This window comes from Gouania willdenowi, chromosome 6 (genome assembly GCF_900634775.1).
Source record: "Gouania willdenowi chromosome 6, fGouWil2.1, whole genome shotgun sequence".
Lineage (NCBI taxonomy): Eukaryota > Metazoa > Chordata > Actinopteri > Blenniiformes > Gobiesocidae > Gouania > Gouania willdenowi.
In genome coordinates this window covers 8,407,456-8,424,061 of record NC_041049.1, presented here as the reverse complement: position 1 = coordinate 8,424,061, position 16,606 = coordinate 8,407,456, and the positions used below count along the sequence as shown (strand labels likewise).

Sequence of the window (16,606 nt, the reverse complement as noted above, 5' to 3'; positions counted from 1 at the left end):
CACAACGGCACCATTCTCTGTGTTATGGATGAGTGGCTACAACTAAGTGGAAGATTTCCTGATCTCTGACAGAACTGGGTTAAGAAATATAGCCTTTACTCTATTCTTCTGCGTTAGGTCTCAGACGTGCTGCAGACAGAGAACGGAGAGGCCGCAACTTTATGGGGTTTTGCTTGTGTTTTCTTAGCACTGCCAGGAAAAGAGGACGATGAGGAAGGTTTGGATCAAACGACTACAGGGGATTACAGCCATGTATTGGACAAGCTGCTAACATCAACCCTGCCTCACAGAACAGGTGAGTAAACACATTCCCCAAGATTAAAAACACCCTAACTTAATCTATTTCAGTTTACACAGCCGTACTGTGAGTAGAATCCAAATGGCTGTGAGCTGTTTGTTTTATTATAGGCCATCACAAAGCTGCAAATCTATCAAACAACAGACTCCTCATTACCCTGCATGCGTTTTTTTAATTATTATTATTATTTTTGCCCAAAGACACTAATTGCTTTCAATGGGAGCAGGAAACGGTTCCTTCAAGCTGTGATTTTTAAGAAAAATCTCTGACAACAATAGAGAAGACGACACAATAACTGCTTGCACACGTCTGTGGAGTCTCGTAAAATAAACCCTGATCCAATGACGAAAGCCTGCAACGCACTTGAAAAACAAAAGTCTGAGCTGTGCAGCCAACAATTGGGACGCTGATACGCCACAATCACAGAATATGCAGGACATCACAGGAATTACTTCCTGAATTGGATTTTTTTTAATCAACAAAATCAAGCATAAAAATGCAATATACCTTCACATGCATGTTGTGGGTCTATGTCACCCATTTTTCCCTGTAAAAGGGTGGGCAAAGAGACAGAAATATCAAATCTTGCGCAAACCTCCGAAATTGTCTGCACATGCTGTCAAAGGTAAAACACTTCATGCAATCTTTTCTCGACAGCTATGCCTGTTTTATTATTGCAATTACCATCACCAGCCCTCCCTAAGGAAGTGTCAGAAAAACTTAATTAAAGGGAGAATATGTAAAAAGAGGGTAGTGTTATACCTTGGTGTGGGGGAAGGGAACAGGGAGTCAGGGTAGGACAATGGAATAGGTGGGGAAGAGTTGACCATTTTACTGAGAGTGCAACGTGATGATGGAAATAGCTTTATGACATGGATAAAACCCTAAATATTTTGGAACAATATCACATATTTCCATGATATGTTTTCCATTTTCTGTGTAATTCTGCAGCATACAAATCTAAAATCAATGACAATTGTTTAATCTATTAATTGTATCAAGCATGTTTGCCTTGAATTCAGGAAGTGCAGTACTCCGTAAAGTTATCCAATGAGGGAAATCAGATGAAACAGAAACAAAATGGAAATAGGTAAACTTACTCCGACGTTTACTATGTAACAGTTTTCATAGAGTTTCCAATTTCCTTTTTCAAAATTATCTCGACTCTGTCTTTGACCTTTTAATGAAAATCAAACATATCCGTTGTGAGAGGTCCAGAATTATAAGGTGGTTTAGAGAGGTGATTCATGTCTGTACATTTCTGATCAAGCAGCTGTTGAAAATGCATCGTGGGTCCTAGTGTCAGATATCACAGCACACTATCACAGATCTAGAGGGTTTCATATATAAAGAGAGCCATTTTAGCAGCAAAGTAGGACCTGCATAGGAGTCTTCCAGGCCACTCGTCATAATGTTCTGGCTCATTTGTGTGAGCGTTGGCCCATTTTGTGCATGACTCTTCTACTAGGACATTGACTGTCAAGAGATTCCCAGTCATCCCAGTCCACAGACACAGATCTAACCCACATAAACGCCCAGAATAGCAAATGTTGTGATTTTCAAAAATAGACGTGCTAATGTTCTTCTTGCAGACGCTACATGGAACATTAAAATTACTGTGTCACGAGTACAATAGTGTTACAATCATGTGTGTTAAGACAACACATGCTTGCTAACAACACAAAAACATAATCTTTGCATTGATTTAAAAAAAAAAAAAAACACCACCACCAAGAGAGAGAGAAAAGTCTGAGCTTTGTAAATCCTAGAACCGATAAGCAGCACCTCTTCAGCATGCGCCGCGTGTTGTAAAGTCAGGACCTGCTTGGGCTAAATTGCTTGTCTGAGATGAGCCACGTTGGGAATGAAAGCAATCAGATGGAAACCACACAGGTCCCTGGATTTCATTAGACAGACTCCACATGCAGCCAATTAGAGACATGCATAGTGGTGGTGTTGCAGTCAACAACGATCAGATGATCCATCAGCTTCATTAGCAACAACACTCAACTGCTACGGTGCCTCGGGTCTAATTTTTCAAAATGTATTGATTTCACTGAGAAAAATGAAGACATGAATGGAGCACAGCACTCAGAGTTTCCACTGTGATCTCGGTCAGCAGTGTGTACTTTAAAATGTTCATTATTTATAGTTATCAGAACACAAATGTGTACGCGGAGCCGTAGTGGTCGAAAGTTCTCATTACCGTTTTCCCCAAATTCAGTCGAAAAATACAATTCTTAATATAACATACATAATATACAAATATATTAAAGTGCCATAAAACACAGTGACTGTACAAAATATATATGAATTGATTTGTTGTAAAACATATATATTAGTTTAAGTTTTCAGTGAAATGGTCCCAAACTTTTGAGACTTTAGGTTGGTTCTTCTTCTTAATGCAAATGGTGAAGGTACTGCGGCAAAAAAGAAGCAGAAAGCTGCCGCCGGCCTGATTTCATCATGAATTTACAATATTAAACGATGCGTCAATGCTAATTTTTCAACATGATCAATCCTGTTACTAATCGTTTTTGCATTATTGTATATGTTACACACGTTGTAGTTGGCGTGAATGTCAAGACGGTCTATATATTTAACTCTAATTATTCTGACATGGATCTAAAACTATGGTAATTACTGGCCAGTGAAGTAAGGAGTTAAACCAATCAAACACCCACATATGGGCAATAAAGGTTATTGGAGTTAATACACCAGGTTATTAAAGCACCTTTTTAAAGTTTCATCAATTTTCAACTAATTATGCATCTGCCATGTCTGTATAGATACAGTTTGTATGTTTAAAGTTGAAATGTTTATAATGAGGGATTTTATAGTATCATGAGAACATCCTCGTGTGTGTGGTGTAGTTGGAAGGTTCCAGAGTACACTAAATCTAAATTTAATTTACCTGTAAGCTGTTTAAAAGTAAACCAACACAGGAAAAAAAAGGATACACACAAACAGCAACAATCAATGAACCTCATCCTATACAAAACTAAAGATGTTAACATGAATTATTAAGGTGGAAGACTTACTGAGAATGAAGATGAATCCAGCTGTGTTGGACTGCTGCTTTCTCCAGGATGTAGACGGTAGATACAAAAAATAAAAGTATTCCTTTAGGAAAAGTCTTTAAGGGTCACAGTGCATTACATGCAGAAAAATGTTCCAAAAAAAACCAGCAACAAATAAATAGTCAACAAATCCAGGATGAGTTAGCAACCAATCACTCAGAACTAAAGAAACTGATTATGGAACAAATTCCTCTTGAACTTTCAAAGTAAAAGAGAGAGACAAAAAAACTGCACTTCCTTAATAAGCACCTAAACCTAACCTGGCTATTTACAACACTTTCAACTGTTCCTTGGTTATTTTTAGGCTAATTTCTTAGTTGTCGCTGCTTATCTGTTAACTAAATCCACAAAGCCTAGCATCACAAGTGGACGATGCTAAGCTAATAGCTACCTTAACGTGAGCTCCTATCCAACATGGCGTCCTGCTCCTACACACCTGAATCTAATGATGTCATCATGCAGCTCTGCAGAAAAACCTGTAAACAAGCTGTGAAAACAATGGCTCTTCAAAAGCTACATTATTCATGTTGTACAAAAGCATTTACCTACATATGCACCAATAAAACAAACTTGATTTAAATGTACATAGATACTGAATAGGGTTGCTAAACGTTGATCATTTTTTATTATTATCTTATCTTGTTATTGTTATCTTGTTATATTATTTTACTTAGTTTTGCACATATTAGTCTAACTACTGTTTATATTTATGTTTATATTTTTTTCTATTTAATTGTTATTATTTAATGTTTACATTATTAGAGAGAGAACAGTTCACCAAGTCAAATTCCTTGTGTGTATAACATACATAACATGGCCAATAAAGTTGATTCTATTCTATTCTATTCTATTCTATTATAGAATATACTATTGTGATATATTTGTATTGTATTTTTAGTAAAATAGAGATTCTCAAGTTTCTCAACGTCTGGGTCAGGTTTCAAAATTTGGTCGCAGACCGATTTTAGGCGGTTTTCAGACAAAAAGCAAGAAAAACCATAAAAACATTTTGCTCTTATTGACTTTTCTCTTCACGCGTCTGACAGTAGAAGTTACGGAAGCGGATTAGGGCCAATAATTTTGATGGAGAAAATAATTTTGGGCAAATCTAGAATACAGTCAAAATGTTGAGATTAAAGTTGAAAATTTGAGAATGAAGTTGAAATATAATGTTGAGATTAAAGTTGAAATTTTGAAAATGAACACAAAATACAATATCAAAGGTTTGCTAATAAAGTCAAATGAAAACTGTTGAGGGCCAAAATTATTTTTTTCCATCAAAGTTGGTCCTAGTTCAGTTATAAAAACTTTTACTTTAATTTATTGTTTGTCTTTTGTTACAACTACTGTAATTTTCTGTATTTACGTCAGCTCGTGACGTGTTATTTATTGGTATTCAAGTAGATTCTTTCCCTCACTTCAGCTTGTGTGGGAACCATTGTTTGAAGGGAATGTTAGTTGAGAAATACTGTATTACATTGTATTTTTCAGTACATGAATATTTACATTTTGGAGAGGTGGAAACCTCTAAAATAAAATTGTGCAAATAAATGTGCACATTGTTTATTGGTAATGCATTAAACACATTTTATATTATATGCAACACTAGTACAGGTACCCTTTAAGTTCATTTCTACTACAAAAATTGTAAATATTTAAGTTTAAACTTTCAAAGAATCCATAATTCCAAGGGAATTTAGGGCTACAAATGGCATTAGTTTGTGTTTAGTTGACGCAAAGATTATTAGAGGGTCTCAAAAAATGTATTCCAGTGTAAGGGGTCCCTGGATCTAAAAAAAAAATAAAAAAAATGAGCACCCCTGATCTACAACATGAAGAATAGGAGTTCTACTCGACCCTGCACGTAGAATCAACTCAATCAAAGCCCATGAAGGTCATCAATGATTGACATCAAAGATAAATTATAGCACATCAATAGGTTAAATGCTTCCTGAGGTCCAATGTGATTGGCCCTTAATATTGATTTTAGCCTCTCAGAGCTAATCAGAAGAAGCCACGATCCAACTTTTGATTGATGGTCTGACACACGCCTTCAAGGCTTTGAAAGAGTAGGAATGTAAAAATTTGTGGGGAGCCGATTGTCAAGTTGCACATGCTAAAATAACAGTAACTTTTTGCAACATTTAGCAAGAAAAACGTGTGTGAATTTTTTAATGTTTTTTTTTTTTTTTTACCAAATTTACAGCAATATTTGTGAAAACGTTTTTTTCTCGTAAAAATATAATGCCAATGTTAAATCTAAATATTACAATTAAATATAAATGTTACATCTAAATGCTAAATATTAAATATAAATGTTAAATCTAAATTTAAATGTTAAATCTAAATGTCACAGCTAATATGCAAAATCACCATTTAGATTTAGCATTTAACATTTAGATTTAACATTTAACTTTTAGATTTAAGATTAAATTTATATTTAACATTTAATATTTACCATTTACATTTAACATTTAGATTTAGATTTAACATGTAGATATAACATTTAGCATTTATATTTAAATATAACATTTAGGTTTAGACTTAAGATTTAACATGGAGATATAACATTTAGCATTTATATTTAAATGTAACATTTAGGTTTAGACCGAAGATTTAAGATTTGACACTTAACATTTACATTTAGATTTAACATATAGATCTAACATTTAGCATTTAAATTTAACATTTATATTTAAATGTTAAATTTAAATTTAATATTTGATATTTAGATTTAACATTTAGATTCAACATTGACATATAAGAAATATCACAAATTTCACAAATATTGCTGTAAATCTGGTCAAAAGTAACATTAAAAAAATTCACATACATTTTGTTAATGTGCTTTGTTGCTAAATGTTGTAAAAAGTTGCTGTTTTTAGTTTATGCTGAACTTTACAATTGCCGCCTCATAAAAATAAAGCAAAAAGTGTGAGAAAAACTTTCATTTGACAATCTTTTACTTTACATATTCATAAACTAATAATCCATCACGTTTTGATTTCTGTAAAATAACCTTTGTTGGAAATTTGTGTAAAATTACCAAAATATTGATCATGGAAAAATCTAGAAATGTCTAAAAGCACCAGTTTTTATTTATTTTTATCTCAGACTAACAGTGTCCCACACTTTGTTCTTCCACTAATGATATGGCAGCTGTTTCCATGGGTGACACACTTGCTCTGACAGGAAGTTGCCAGATAATTGAGCAGCCTGTAGTTCCAACCCATCCATGTATGGTATCCATCACAGGAAGCCAATCCCTGTTCCACCTCACAGCTCCGACGTGACATTTATTGACACAAGCGAATCAGGAAAACATGGCGCTGGGTCAATACTCACCACCTTTTCCACCATGTCCTCACGTAGTTGTATCAGTCGTCTCACTGCAAAGTAAACACGGTTCAGACATGAACATATACCTTTAACAGTAGCCTCCTATTAATAAAGGTCACACCTTGTTTGTTTGTTTTAAACATCTGCACACATTGATCTGACCCTTCCAAAAATTCAATATGGATGAATTGAATTGACTTTAAAGCTGCTGACTTTAATCATCAATATTCAGTTCTTCTATTTGTGACAAATGGCATTTGTCAGTTTTATTGATTTATCAGAATCGCAACGGAGCCATGAATCACTGTAATTGATATCATTGCCACACGACCCAGAGTAACCTGAATGTTTACACATAAACAAACCACATTACAAAATGTACGTTACTTTTGACCAGATTTAAAGCAATATTTGTGAAATTTGTGATTTTTTTCCCTTGTAAAAATACAAAGTCAATGTTAAATCAAAATGTTAAATATTACATTTAAATTTAAATGTTACATTTAAATATAAATGTTAAATCTAAATTTAAATGCTAAATGTTAGATCTAAATGGTAAATCTAAATCTAAATGTGAACTCTAAATGTTAAATGCTAAATCTAAACATTGATTTTGCATATTAGCTAAATATTTAGTATCACCCGTGACCTTTAGATTTAACATTTGGATTTAGATTTAACATTTCGATTCTATTTTCACGAGAAAAAAAAAAAAAACATTGCAAATTTCACAAATATTGCTGTAAGTCTGGTCAAAAGTAACAAAAACATACCTTTTTTAAACGTGGTTTGTTGCTAAATGTTGAAAAAAGCTGCTGTTTATTTTAGCATGCACAACTTTACAATCGGCAGCCTTGTTAAGGTAACCAACCCTAGTCCGAGTGAGATTTGGGTTATTAATTGATTTCCTAACTGGGGTAACCAAAATAAATGTATTTACCATGTGATTATGACTTAACAGCCCACCCGTTTTATTGGCCTAAATGACAATTACATCAATAAATAAATATACATTAAAATGAATTGTATTGAATATTGTAGTTTTTTTTTAATAATTTAGTAATTCTATTTTTCTGAGTAGTGAAGCAGAATATTCAGTCAAAACTGAAAGACATCAACATGTTGACTATATTATTATTATTTTTGGGTTAATAAGTCATTTCCTAACTGGTGAAACCGTAAAATAAATCTCTTTACAATATGATTATGACTTACCCACCCACCCACCCATTTTACTGGCTTACAAGACAAATATACATAAAAATGAGTTGTATTGATTGAATATTGTACAGTGTTTTTTATAATCAAGTAATTGTAATTTGACTGTGTATTCCTCTATTTCCCTGAGTATTGGAGCAGAATATTCAGTAAGAAATGAATAACATATCATGTTTACTATATTATTATTATTTTAATTCATCCACCAAGTCACATTCCTTGTATTGTTTAATAATTCTGCTTGGCAAATAAACCTTTCTTGATTCTGATTCTGATATAAATAGCTTTCATCATTTTCTTTTTTTTTTTTACAGTTTCACACACTTATTTAAAAACTTTTTTTTAGCTTGATTTGTTATATATTTGTATCACGTATACATTTGAGTACGTTCAAAACTATACTCATTATTACAGAAATTTGATGAAATAGCTTTAACCAAAGATTCATCCTTGGATAATTTTCTGTTGCTCTAGAGATCTTTGGTTATTTAGTTTGTTACATTTTCATCGAGTGAGAAAAAGTATGTGAGAGACTGTACAGTCTGTTCCTCTGCAGATCTAAGTGATGTCACTGTGTGTGTCACACACTGAAGGCCTGATGGGTGATGATGCCTACACAAGTATCTGTTTATCTCTCTCACACATCCCACAGCGTCCCACACTAAAAACCCTTCCGAAGATACAAACAGGATCAAACCAAATGCGACATCATTATTGACTCATCGGGCCTTAATAGAAGAAGAAAAAAACTGTGCGTGAAATCCTTAGCGAAGTGATGGATGGCTGCTGTGTGAAATAGCCCCGTTATGTCACACTGAGAGATGTTCTGGCAGCAAAGTACAGGATGGGGTCATATTTCCTCCAGGTTGACAGTTTCATCATATCTCGCAGCTGATGTTTGGCTCTGAGGTCAGAAGAAAAATGAGTGAGATGATAAAGACAAACAACAATAAGACAGAGGAGAGGTGATAAAGCTGAGATTGGACCTACTTTGTGAGAATTCATCATCTCACATGTTGATCTATATGGGATGCAAAAACTTTTTCATTGCCAACATATTATGAACATTTAGCTCAATTTCCTCACATTTAGCTAATTTTCTTTTAATTTGAGACAGAATTTCATGTAAAACCGTATGTTCTATATCATTGTTAAAAAAATGTTAACATGAAAAATAAATCTAAATGTAAATGTTAAATCTAAATCTCTAAATCAGACTCATTACTGACTTAAATTGTTGGATATTTTAATGATAGTAAAAAAATAACTAGTTTTAATTGAGGTGCTATTTAGAAAGGTAAAAAAGCCTCCTGCTTGTTTTATGCCTTAGATTGTTTTATGCCTTAGATCTATGGAGTGCTGAATGGGAAAACTGGTCACTGTTTCATTACTGACTTTCATTTGAGACAAATTCATTTACTGTATATGTAAATGTTATATGTAAACGTTCAATCTAAAGGTAAAAGTTAAATCAAAATGTTAAATCTAAATCTAAATGTTAAATCTAAATCTGTTAAATCTAAATCTGTTAAATCTAAATCTGTTAAATCTAAATCTGTTAAATATGTCACCAAGTGTAAAGCTAAATGTCTAGAAATTATGCAAAGTTTTAGATTTAACTTTTACATTTAGATTTATTATTCATGTTAACACATTTTAACATTGATAGAGAGCATGCTGTTTTACATGAATTTGTCTCAAATGAAAGTAAAATGAGCTAAATGTTCAAAAATATGCCAGTTATGAAACAGTGACTGAGGTTTTACATTCGGCACTCCATAGATCTAAGGCATGAAACAAGCAGGAGGCTTTTTTCCTTCTAAATAGCACCTCAATAAAAACTAGTTAATTTTATCATTATTTATTTTTTATATTTATCATTAAAATATCCAACAATTTAAGTCAGTAATGAGTCTGTGCAGTAAATGATTGGAAAGTCTGGAAAGGTCCAGTGCAAGCAAAGCACGAACAATTCACCAACAGGACATTCACAGAGAATAACTGTGCCTAAAAAAAGACTTGTGCCACGTTAAAAAGAATAAAACACCCACCAATGGGAGTTTCCCCCACTTTTTGGAGCTAAGTGATGAAAGGGAAACTATGAACAATGGAGTGAATTTGGGTCCAGGACAAGATGGGAGGATGGGGAAAAAAAATATTTGTAGAAAGCACGAGAGGAAGACACTGAACAAAACCACATTACTGTTGATTGTAGGTAAAAATAAAATCCTGCATTCAAATTAAGAATATTGTGGGGCACATGGCTGGACATTTAATACATAGCAAAGTAATGTATTTATGTACCTCCATCATGTATTCATTCAATATTAGGCTTTATACTTACAAAAAAATAAAAGTTGATAGCTTTATAAGCTTGTGGCTGACATCGTAGCATCAAGATAGCATGATTTAAATGACAACAACACATCATTAGTAGCGTAAAGCTAGTCTGGCTCTTAACAGTCTAATTTCAGTTTACGTTCACTATTAGTCATAATCTGCATCATTATGGCTTTTTCTTTCATTTATAGTTTTTTTGTTGCTGTAATAACTGCTGTGAAATTGTGCATCATCACGACTGAAATCTGCTTGACATTTTTATTTATTGGTATTGCAGTTTGGCTTAAATATTGTTTAAGTAGGCTGAGGTTCACATTATAGAATTGTACAAAATAATGATCTTAATTCCATCCCGTACTATTTTTATATTTCGGAATATTATTCTATTTGATCTCTGAATATTACTGGAGGCTTTATATCTACAAAAAAAGTTGATAGCTTTATAATCTTAAGGCTGACAGATTAGCATCAAGCTAGCATGATATACTATTGCAACAACACATCATTCATAGCGTAAAGCTAATCTGGCTCTTGAAATTCTAAACTCTGTATAATTAAGTTTTTCTCTAATTTATCCATTTTTTTTTTGTTGCCATAACTGCTATGAAATTCTGTATTATCTCAACTGAAATCTGCTTCATAATTTTATCTATTGATATTGAAGTTGAATGTTTTTCCACAGTTTGACTTGTGGGCATGTTAGTTGAGTAATACAGTATCATAATGTTTAAGTACATGTTGAATATTGTTTAAGTAGGCTGAGGTTCACATATTAAAATTGTACACCCTATTAGCAGTTGTGGCTAATTAGCAAACAACTTGCTGCAGCGGTGTTGACTACTAGCTAGCGCATACAATAAGCTACTAATCGCTATTCCAAGATATTCTACTAAAAGTTCCACCTAAAATGAAATTATTAGCAGTAGCTTAGATGCTAAAGCTAATTTGTCCAAATGACAATCAATCACCTAGCGTGAAGCTAGTCTGGCTCTTAACAGTCTGATTCCAGCTCACGTTCCCTATTAGTCATTAATTAATTAATAATGTTTAATTAGGTTCATGATTATGTAGGCTGAGGTTCACATATTAGAATTGTACAAAATAATGGTCTTAATCCCACGTACCGTCCAGTAGTATATTTATATTTCGGAGGGTTGGCAACCCTATTAGCAGTTGTGGCTAATTAGCAAACAGCTAGCTGCAGCGGTGTTGACTACTAGCTAGTGCATACAATAAGCTACGAATTGCTTGTTCAAGATATTCTATTTACAGTTCAACCTAAAATACATTGATTAGCATTAGCTTTAGGTGCTAAAGCTAATTGGTCCAAATGGCAACAGTCATTTGGAAAAAAGTGATGAACTTACGTATTTATTTTCGTTTAAATGTGCAGATGTCCTTAATCCACCCCAGTGCAAACAACAACCAGGAAGTGACAAGATTTCTTCCATTCCTGATGAAGTCGATTAAGCGCCAGTTTCACGTCTTGTTCACACAATTGTAGCAGAAAAAAAGAACAAAGCAACAATGTCTGCTTGTTTTGTTCTGCCATGTTGAACTTGCACATGTAAAAACAATGATGTGTAGCCTAACGTTTATTGGACAAAATAAAACATAAATGACACAGATGAGTTTGGCAGGCGTCAGACACACAGACACAGTTACGCCCTCATTTAATTCCTAAAGAAAAACCACTTCCTGGAGTGCTGAAATATATTCAAAATAAGCTGCGCTTGGATAGAAAAGACAGATTACGCAACGCATGAACCTGGTTTTGTGGTTCGGAGTGGGCTGAGTTCTTTATTTTATGTTTCTCCAAGCTGAATCTGAGCCAACGTGCTTTCCAGCTAAGATTCTCCAGGATTTTCTATGGGAGAACGATTACCAAGCTTTTATTTTAAGGTTTTTAATCTAAAAATTTAAATTTTTAATGACACGGTCAGCCTCACAGAGCTCAACAAAAACAAAAACGTAAGAAGAAATTAGATTGGATTTTTGAATGTTTTTTGATGGAATATATGGATTCAGTAAGACATGGCATCACTCTAAAGGTGAGCAGTGTCGGCTTGTTTATGTCACCATTTCTTTCCACAAGTTTGACAAAATAATTGACTGTTTGCTGTGATGGTTGTGTCTTAGAATGGAAGAAGACTCTAAGCTTTCAAACGGTATATGATATATGATATGCTGCTGTATTTGAGAAGCATTTAATCCCTTAGGAGCGTAAATGAGTGAGTACATGCATTTTGACCTGTATTCGGGACGGTGGGACGTTAACGGGTTAATGTTCTCAAAACAGTATGCTGTACCTTTTATAAGATGTTCAAATAAAACTTCTTTTTCATTATTCTTTTCTTCTGTGCAGATTTGCCCTCGGAAACTCCTGATTGGTTGTCCAGCCTGGAGGACAGCAGCATCACCTTCCTTCCAGACTGCAATAAAGAACGTTCAGGGATCTGCAACAACTCGGACACATGGGACCCCTTAGGCTTTAGACCTACATTAAACACCACTGCCACCAACCAATCCTTCTTAAATCCATTCCTGATCTCAGCTACACCCATGTTGGTGCCACTGTACACCGACTGGAATAGTGCCATGGCAGACTGGGGAATGGCCTGGGAGGCGCATGTGTACGGAGCTGGTTTTGTCTTTGCGATGTTGACGCTCGCCTCAGCTCTTAATCTCCTTTGTTTGCCACTGCGATGCCCCTCTGGATGTGGTTACTTTGCACTGGTTAGCCTGTTCCTCCTAGCTGCTGGTTGTACCAGATCCTTCTCACTGCTGTATGATGCCTACGGTCACCAGGACCGCCTACCGTCTGCAGAAGCCTCTCTAATGCTTTACGAAGCACCTTTTCCGTGCCTCACTGCAGCATTTGGCCTGGTCTTCCTTCTGCTGTCGATGCGTTCCAGAATGCAGCTCTCATACTCAGCCTTCCAAAGACCCTGTTTTCTTGCCTGTTTGGTTACCCTGCATTTTGCTGCCACCTTTGGTCCGGTGACCTTGCTGAAGTTCTACCAGCAAAAGCCTCCACTGTGCCTCTTTCTTTCCCTCATTTCTAGAGGAACTTTTGTGGCTCTCGCAACCTTTCTATCCACAGCTTATTTTGTCTTCTACATTTACGTCAGGGCGGATTCAAAGCACATCTACCACCTGAACAACACGTCCCCGACACCTGCTGAGAGATACAACCGTTGTCCCTTTGCCGAGAGTCGGGACTGGAATCGTGCCGCTGTAACCGTTTGCCTTTCAGCTTTGTTTTCTTTAGCCTGTGCTGGTCTCCAGTTGTATGCAATGCTCAATGCTATGGGTGTTGCAGGAGGAGAGGAGGTATTTCACCCTTGGCCATGGTGGGCTTTTCATTTCAGCTGCAGGCTGTGTGAACTGGGAGTTTGCCTTTCCTTAGCCTTAGTCGTCGCACAGCCCGTCTACTGTTCCGATCACCTTCCAGCAGCTGGAACCTGCTGGACCGAGCTGCTGACATCCAAGTCACCCATTCTGCCTGGAAGCTATCAGTGGACCTTGAGCCAACAGGAAAAGCTTGCCATTGTTGATACTGTTGGGCTTAGAGAAACAGAGAACCTTCCGCTTTACACTTTGATGGATGAGCGTCTTGGCAACAGCCTGAACGGGATTGACCTCCTCTATCACAGCAACCGCGCCCTGGCATACCGAGACCTGGACCTGGAATTGGACTTGCAGGGCTTAGAAAAGTCAGATTGTGCAGGATTCAGAGAGCAATCAGGTGGTTCCTCATTCAACAGCGACTCCACAACAGACCTGCGCCCACCATCACCCATCAACCTGCGTCGCAGCATAGACGAGGCATTATTCAGCGACTCACTATTTCCCATGAGTCTCTTCAGTCCTGTTCGCCAGTTTCGAGGTAATGAGCTCTCCATGACCAATCACTGGACTCTTCCCAGCAACGGCTTCTGTGACCCTGTCACCGTTGATCCTGGCCTCTATCGAACTTCTTCTTGTGTGGAGATGACCTCTAATCAACAGCCTCATTGCATCAAATCTAAAGGGGTTGAAAGCGGTCTACCATCCCCGTCCACCGAGTCCTCCTCTAACTCTTCATCTCCTGAACGTTGGATGAATAGTTCCTCCTCCAGCTCCCTCTACCGAACCTCAATCGGAGGCTCTTCCATGGTCCTCTGCCCAAGCTTAGAGAGACATGGACAGCAGCATCTTCCAGAAGGAGGGCCAGGCAACACTGGTCGACAGAGGGAATACCACACGCTTGGAACAGCTTCACAGGAAAGCCTGGATTTGGACATGTCAAGTGAAGCCGACCGATCAATACAGGAGGAATTCATCAGTGCTTGCAGACAAATCGATTCTTTGAGCATCTGCAGCGAGACTATTGACTTATAAAGCAGATTGTGGTCAAACGTTGAGAAAGTGTAGCTGCTTTGAGCAGCAGAATTTGAAGATGTTTTTTTTCGGTAGTGCATGGTAGCTTTGGAAAAACTTTAAAATGCTTTTAGCTACCCAAGTACATTTTGTGTAATTTCGAAGAGGATTCTTACAAAAAGTCTTTTGTGAATATTGTGCAAAGTCAAAGTGCCAAGAAAGTTTAAAAGCCAAAAGGTTGTTTGTAATTTCTTAATTTGATAAGAAATTGAGTTTGATACTGTAAATGAAATATTACAGACTGAATGAAAAGTAATTTAACTAGACTGATTTGTAAAAAACATTCCTAGCGATAGTACTGTGACTCAATCAAGCCTCTAATAAATACTACTGATATCTTGTCTTCTTGATAAATAATTGTCACATCTAAAGGGGACATATCATGGTTTTAAATCCTTCCTTTTTATATATAAATCATACAGTTGTGGTCTATATAAAGCAGAACTGCAATGCTTTGGTCTGAATTCCTCATTATTATAGCTCCACAGGCCTTTTCTGATGTGCTTCTAAGAGCAACTCGTTTTGGTGCGGCCTCTTTAAATGCAAATGAGACACTCCATACCCCGCCCCCTCTTCAGGTGACACTCGGTTCAACTCCACCCTGCTCGGCCATTTTTGTAGTTTGATAGAAGAGATACGATTATGTAGCGGCGTAGAAAATGTTTATTCACACGTTATTTACAAAATGTCAACAACAGAAGACTTGTCCATCAGCTTTACATGTTTGAGCCAGAGTCGGACCCAGCGGAGCGAGATGAAAATGAAGATGTTGAACCTGCAGAACCCTAACAAGTGAGCTAACACAAGCACCGAGCTAACGCTAGCGCCAAGCTAACGTCACGAAATGTATTTTAATACAGTCTTTTCGGAGACAAAAACAGCAAAATGAAATGACTAATGAAAACTTTAGACTTAAATTAAATCACGTAGGCCATATCATCAAGGATCTAAAACGAGCACACAGCGCTAACATATGAAGACGGTGCAACTGCTAATGCTAACAAAACAATGACAGGGACGTCTTATCATAACACTTTTTAGCGTTATTTACAGCTTACCGAAGTGCTCTGTTCGTCGTCTTCAAAGATAGAAGGAATTGAACCCTCAATCAGACAAAGTCTTTCAGCAAATCCTTCTTTATACTGGTGGAGGTTGCTGAAGCAGTCATCCTTGAAGTGCTGCGCGCACACAATAAAAAATAAAACTCAACCAGGCACTTTGAAAAGGTTCTGATGCTGGAGACGGTGTAATGAAGCGTGTGGGTTACTACATCCAACAACCGAACATTTTGATTTCTCCTCTCGTAACTTCGGCATCCTTGAGCTTGGACTACAAAATAAAAGTGAGAAATAAAAATGCCGGATTGTTCGAAGTGTTGGACCTGGAGTTGATGTACTAATTTGGCAGTTCCGCTGCAAATACTGTGATGTAATAGTTCAAAAAACGTAATAGAGAATAGAAAAATTGAAACAGATTGAAAAATATGAGCAAAACAGAATATAAAGATATCAACAAAGCACCTGAAGAGACTAATTTCATTTTTTCTGTACTTCTAAACACTCTAAATATACAACAAAATGCATTTAAGGGCTAAAAAAGTGGATTTAGCATGATATGTCCCCTTTAAAACATCACAGTGAATAAAAATCTGGACATTACCAACCCACCCATGCCAATATGCTACACCTCCTGCAATTGCAATGCTCCAACAGCGCCCCCTGCTGGAATTAAATGTGTATTACGATCATCTATCAGTTCTTTACACTAGTGGTTCTTAACCTTTTCAGCTCGAGAACCCCAAAATAAAGGTGCACCCCCCACTGTACCTGAAGGTGGTTGAACACAGACATGAACACTGACGAACAATCATGTGGAAACAGGAGCATCTATAAGGGGGAATAAAAGAGAG

General features: G+C 36.2%; 1 protein-coding gene across 1 annotated transcript in view; it reads left to right on the top strand.

The window, feature by feature from the left end:
* prrt4b (proline rich transmembrane protein 4b) overlaps positions 1–15,025 on the top strand; it is a 32,570-nt gene extending 17,545 nt beyond the window's left edge. Inside the window, exons 3-4 of the mRNA XM_028450393.1 lie at positions 188–295; positions 12,641–15,025. Of these exons, the coding sequence (XP_028306194.1) occupies positions 188–295; positions 12,641–14,658 (2,126 nt within the window). The 3' untranslated portion in view covers positions 14,659–15,025. The remainder of the gene's footprint in view (positions 1–187; positions 296–12,640) is intronic.
* Positions 15,026–16,606: the final 1,581 nt, after the last annotated feature.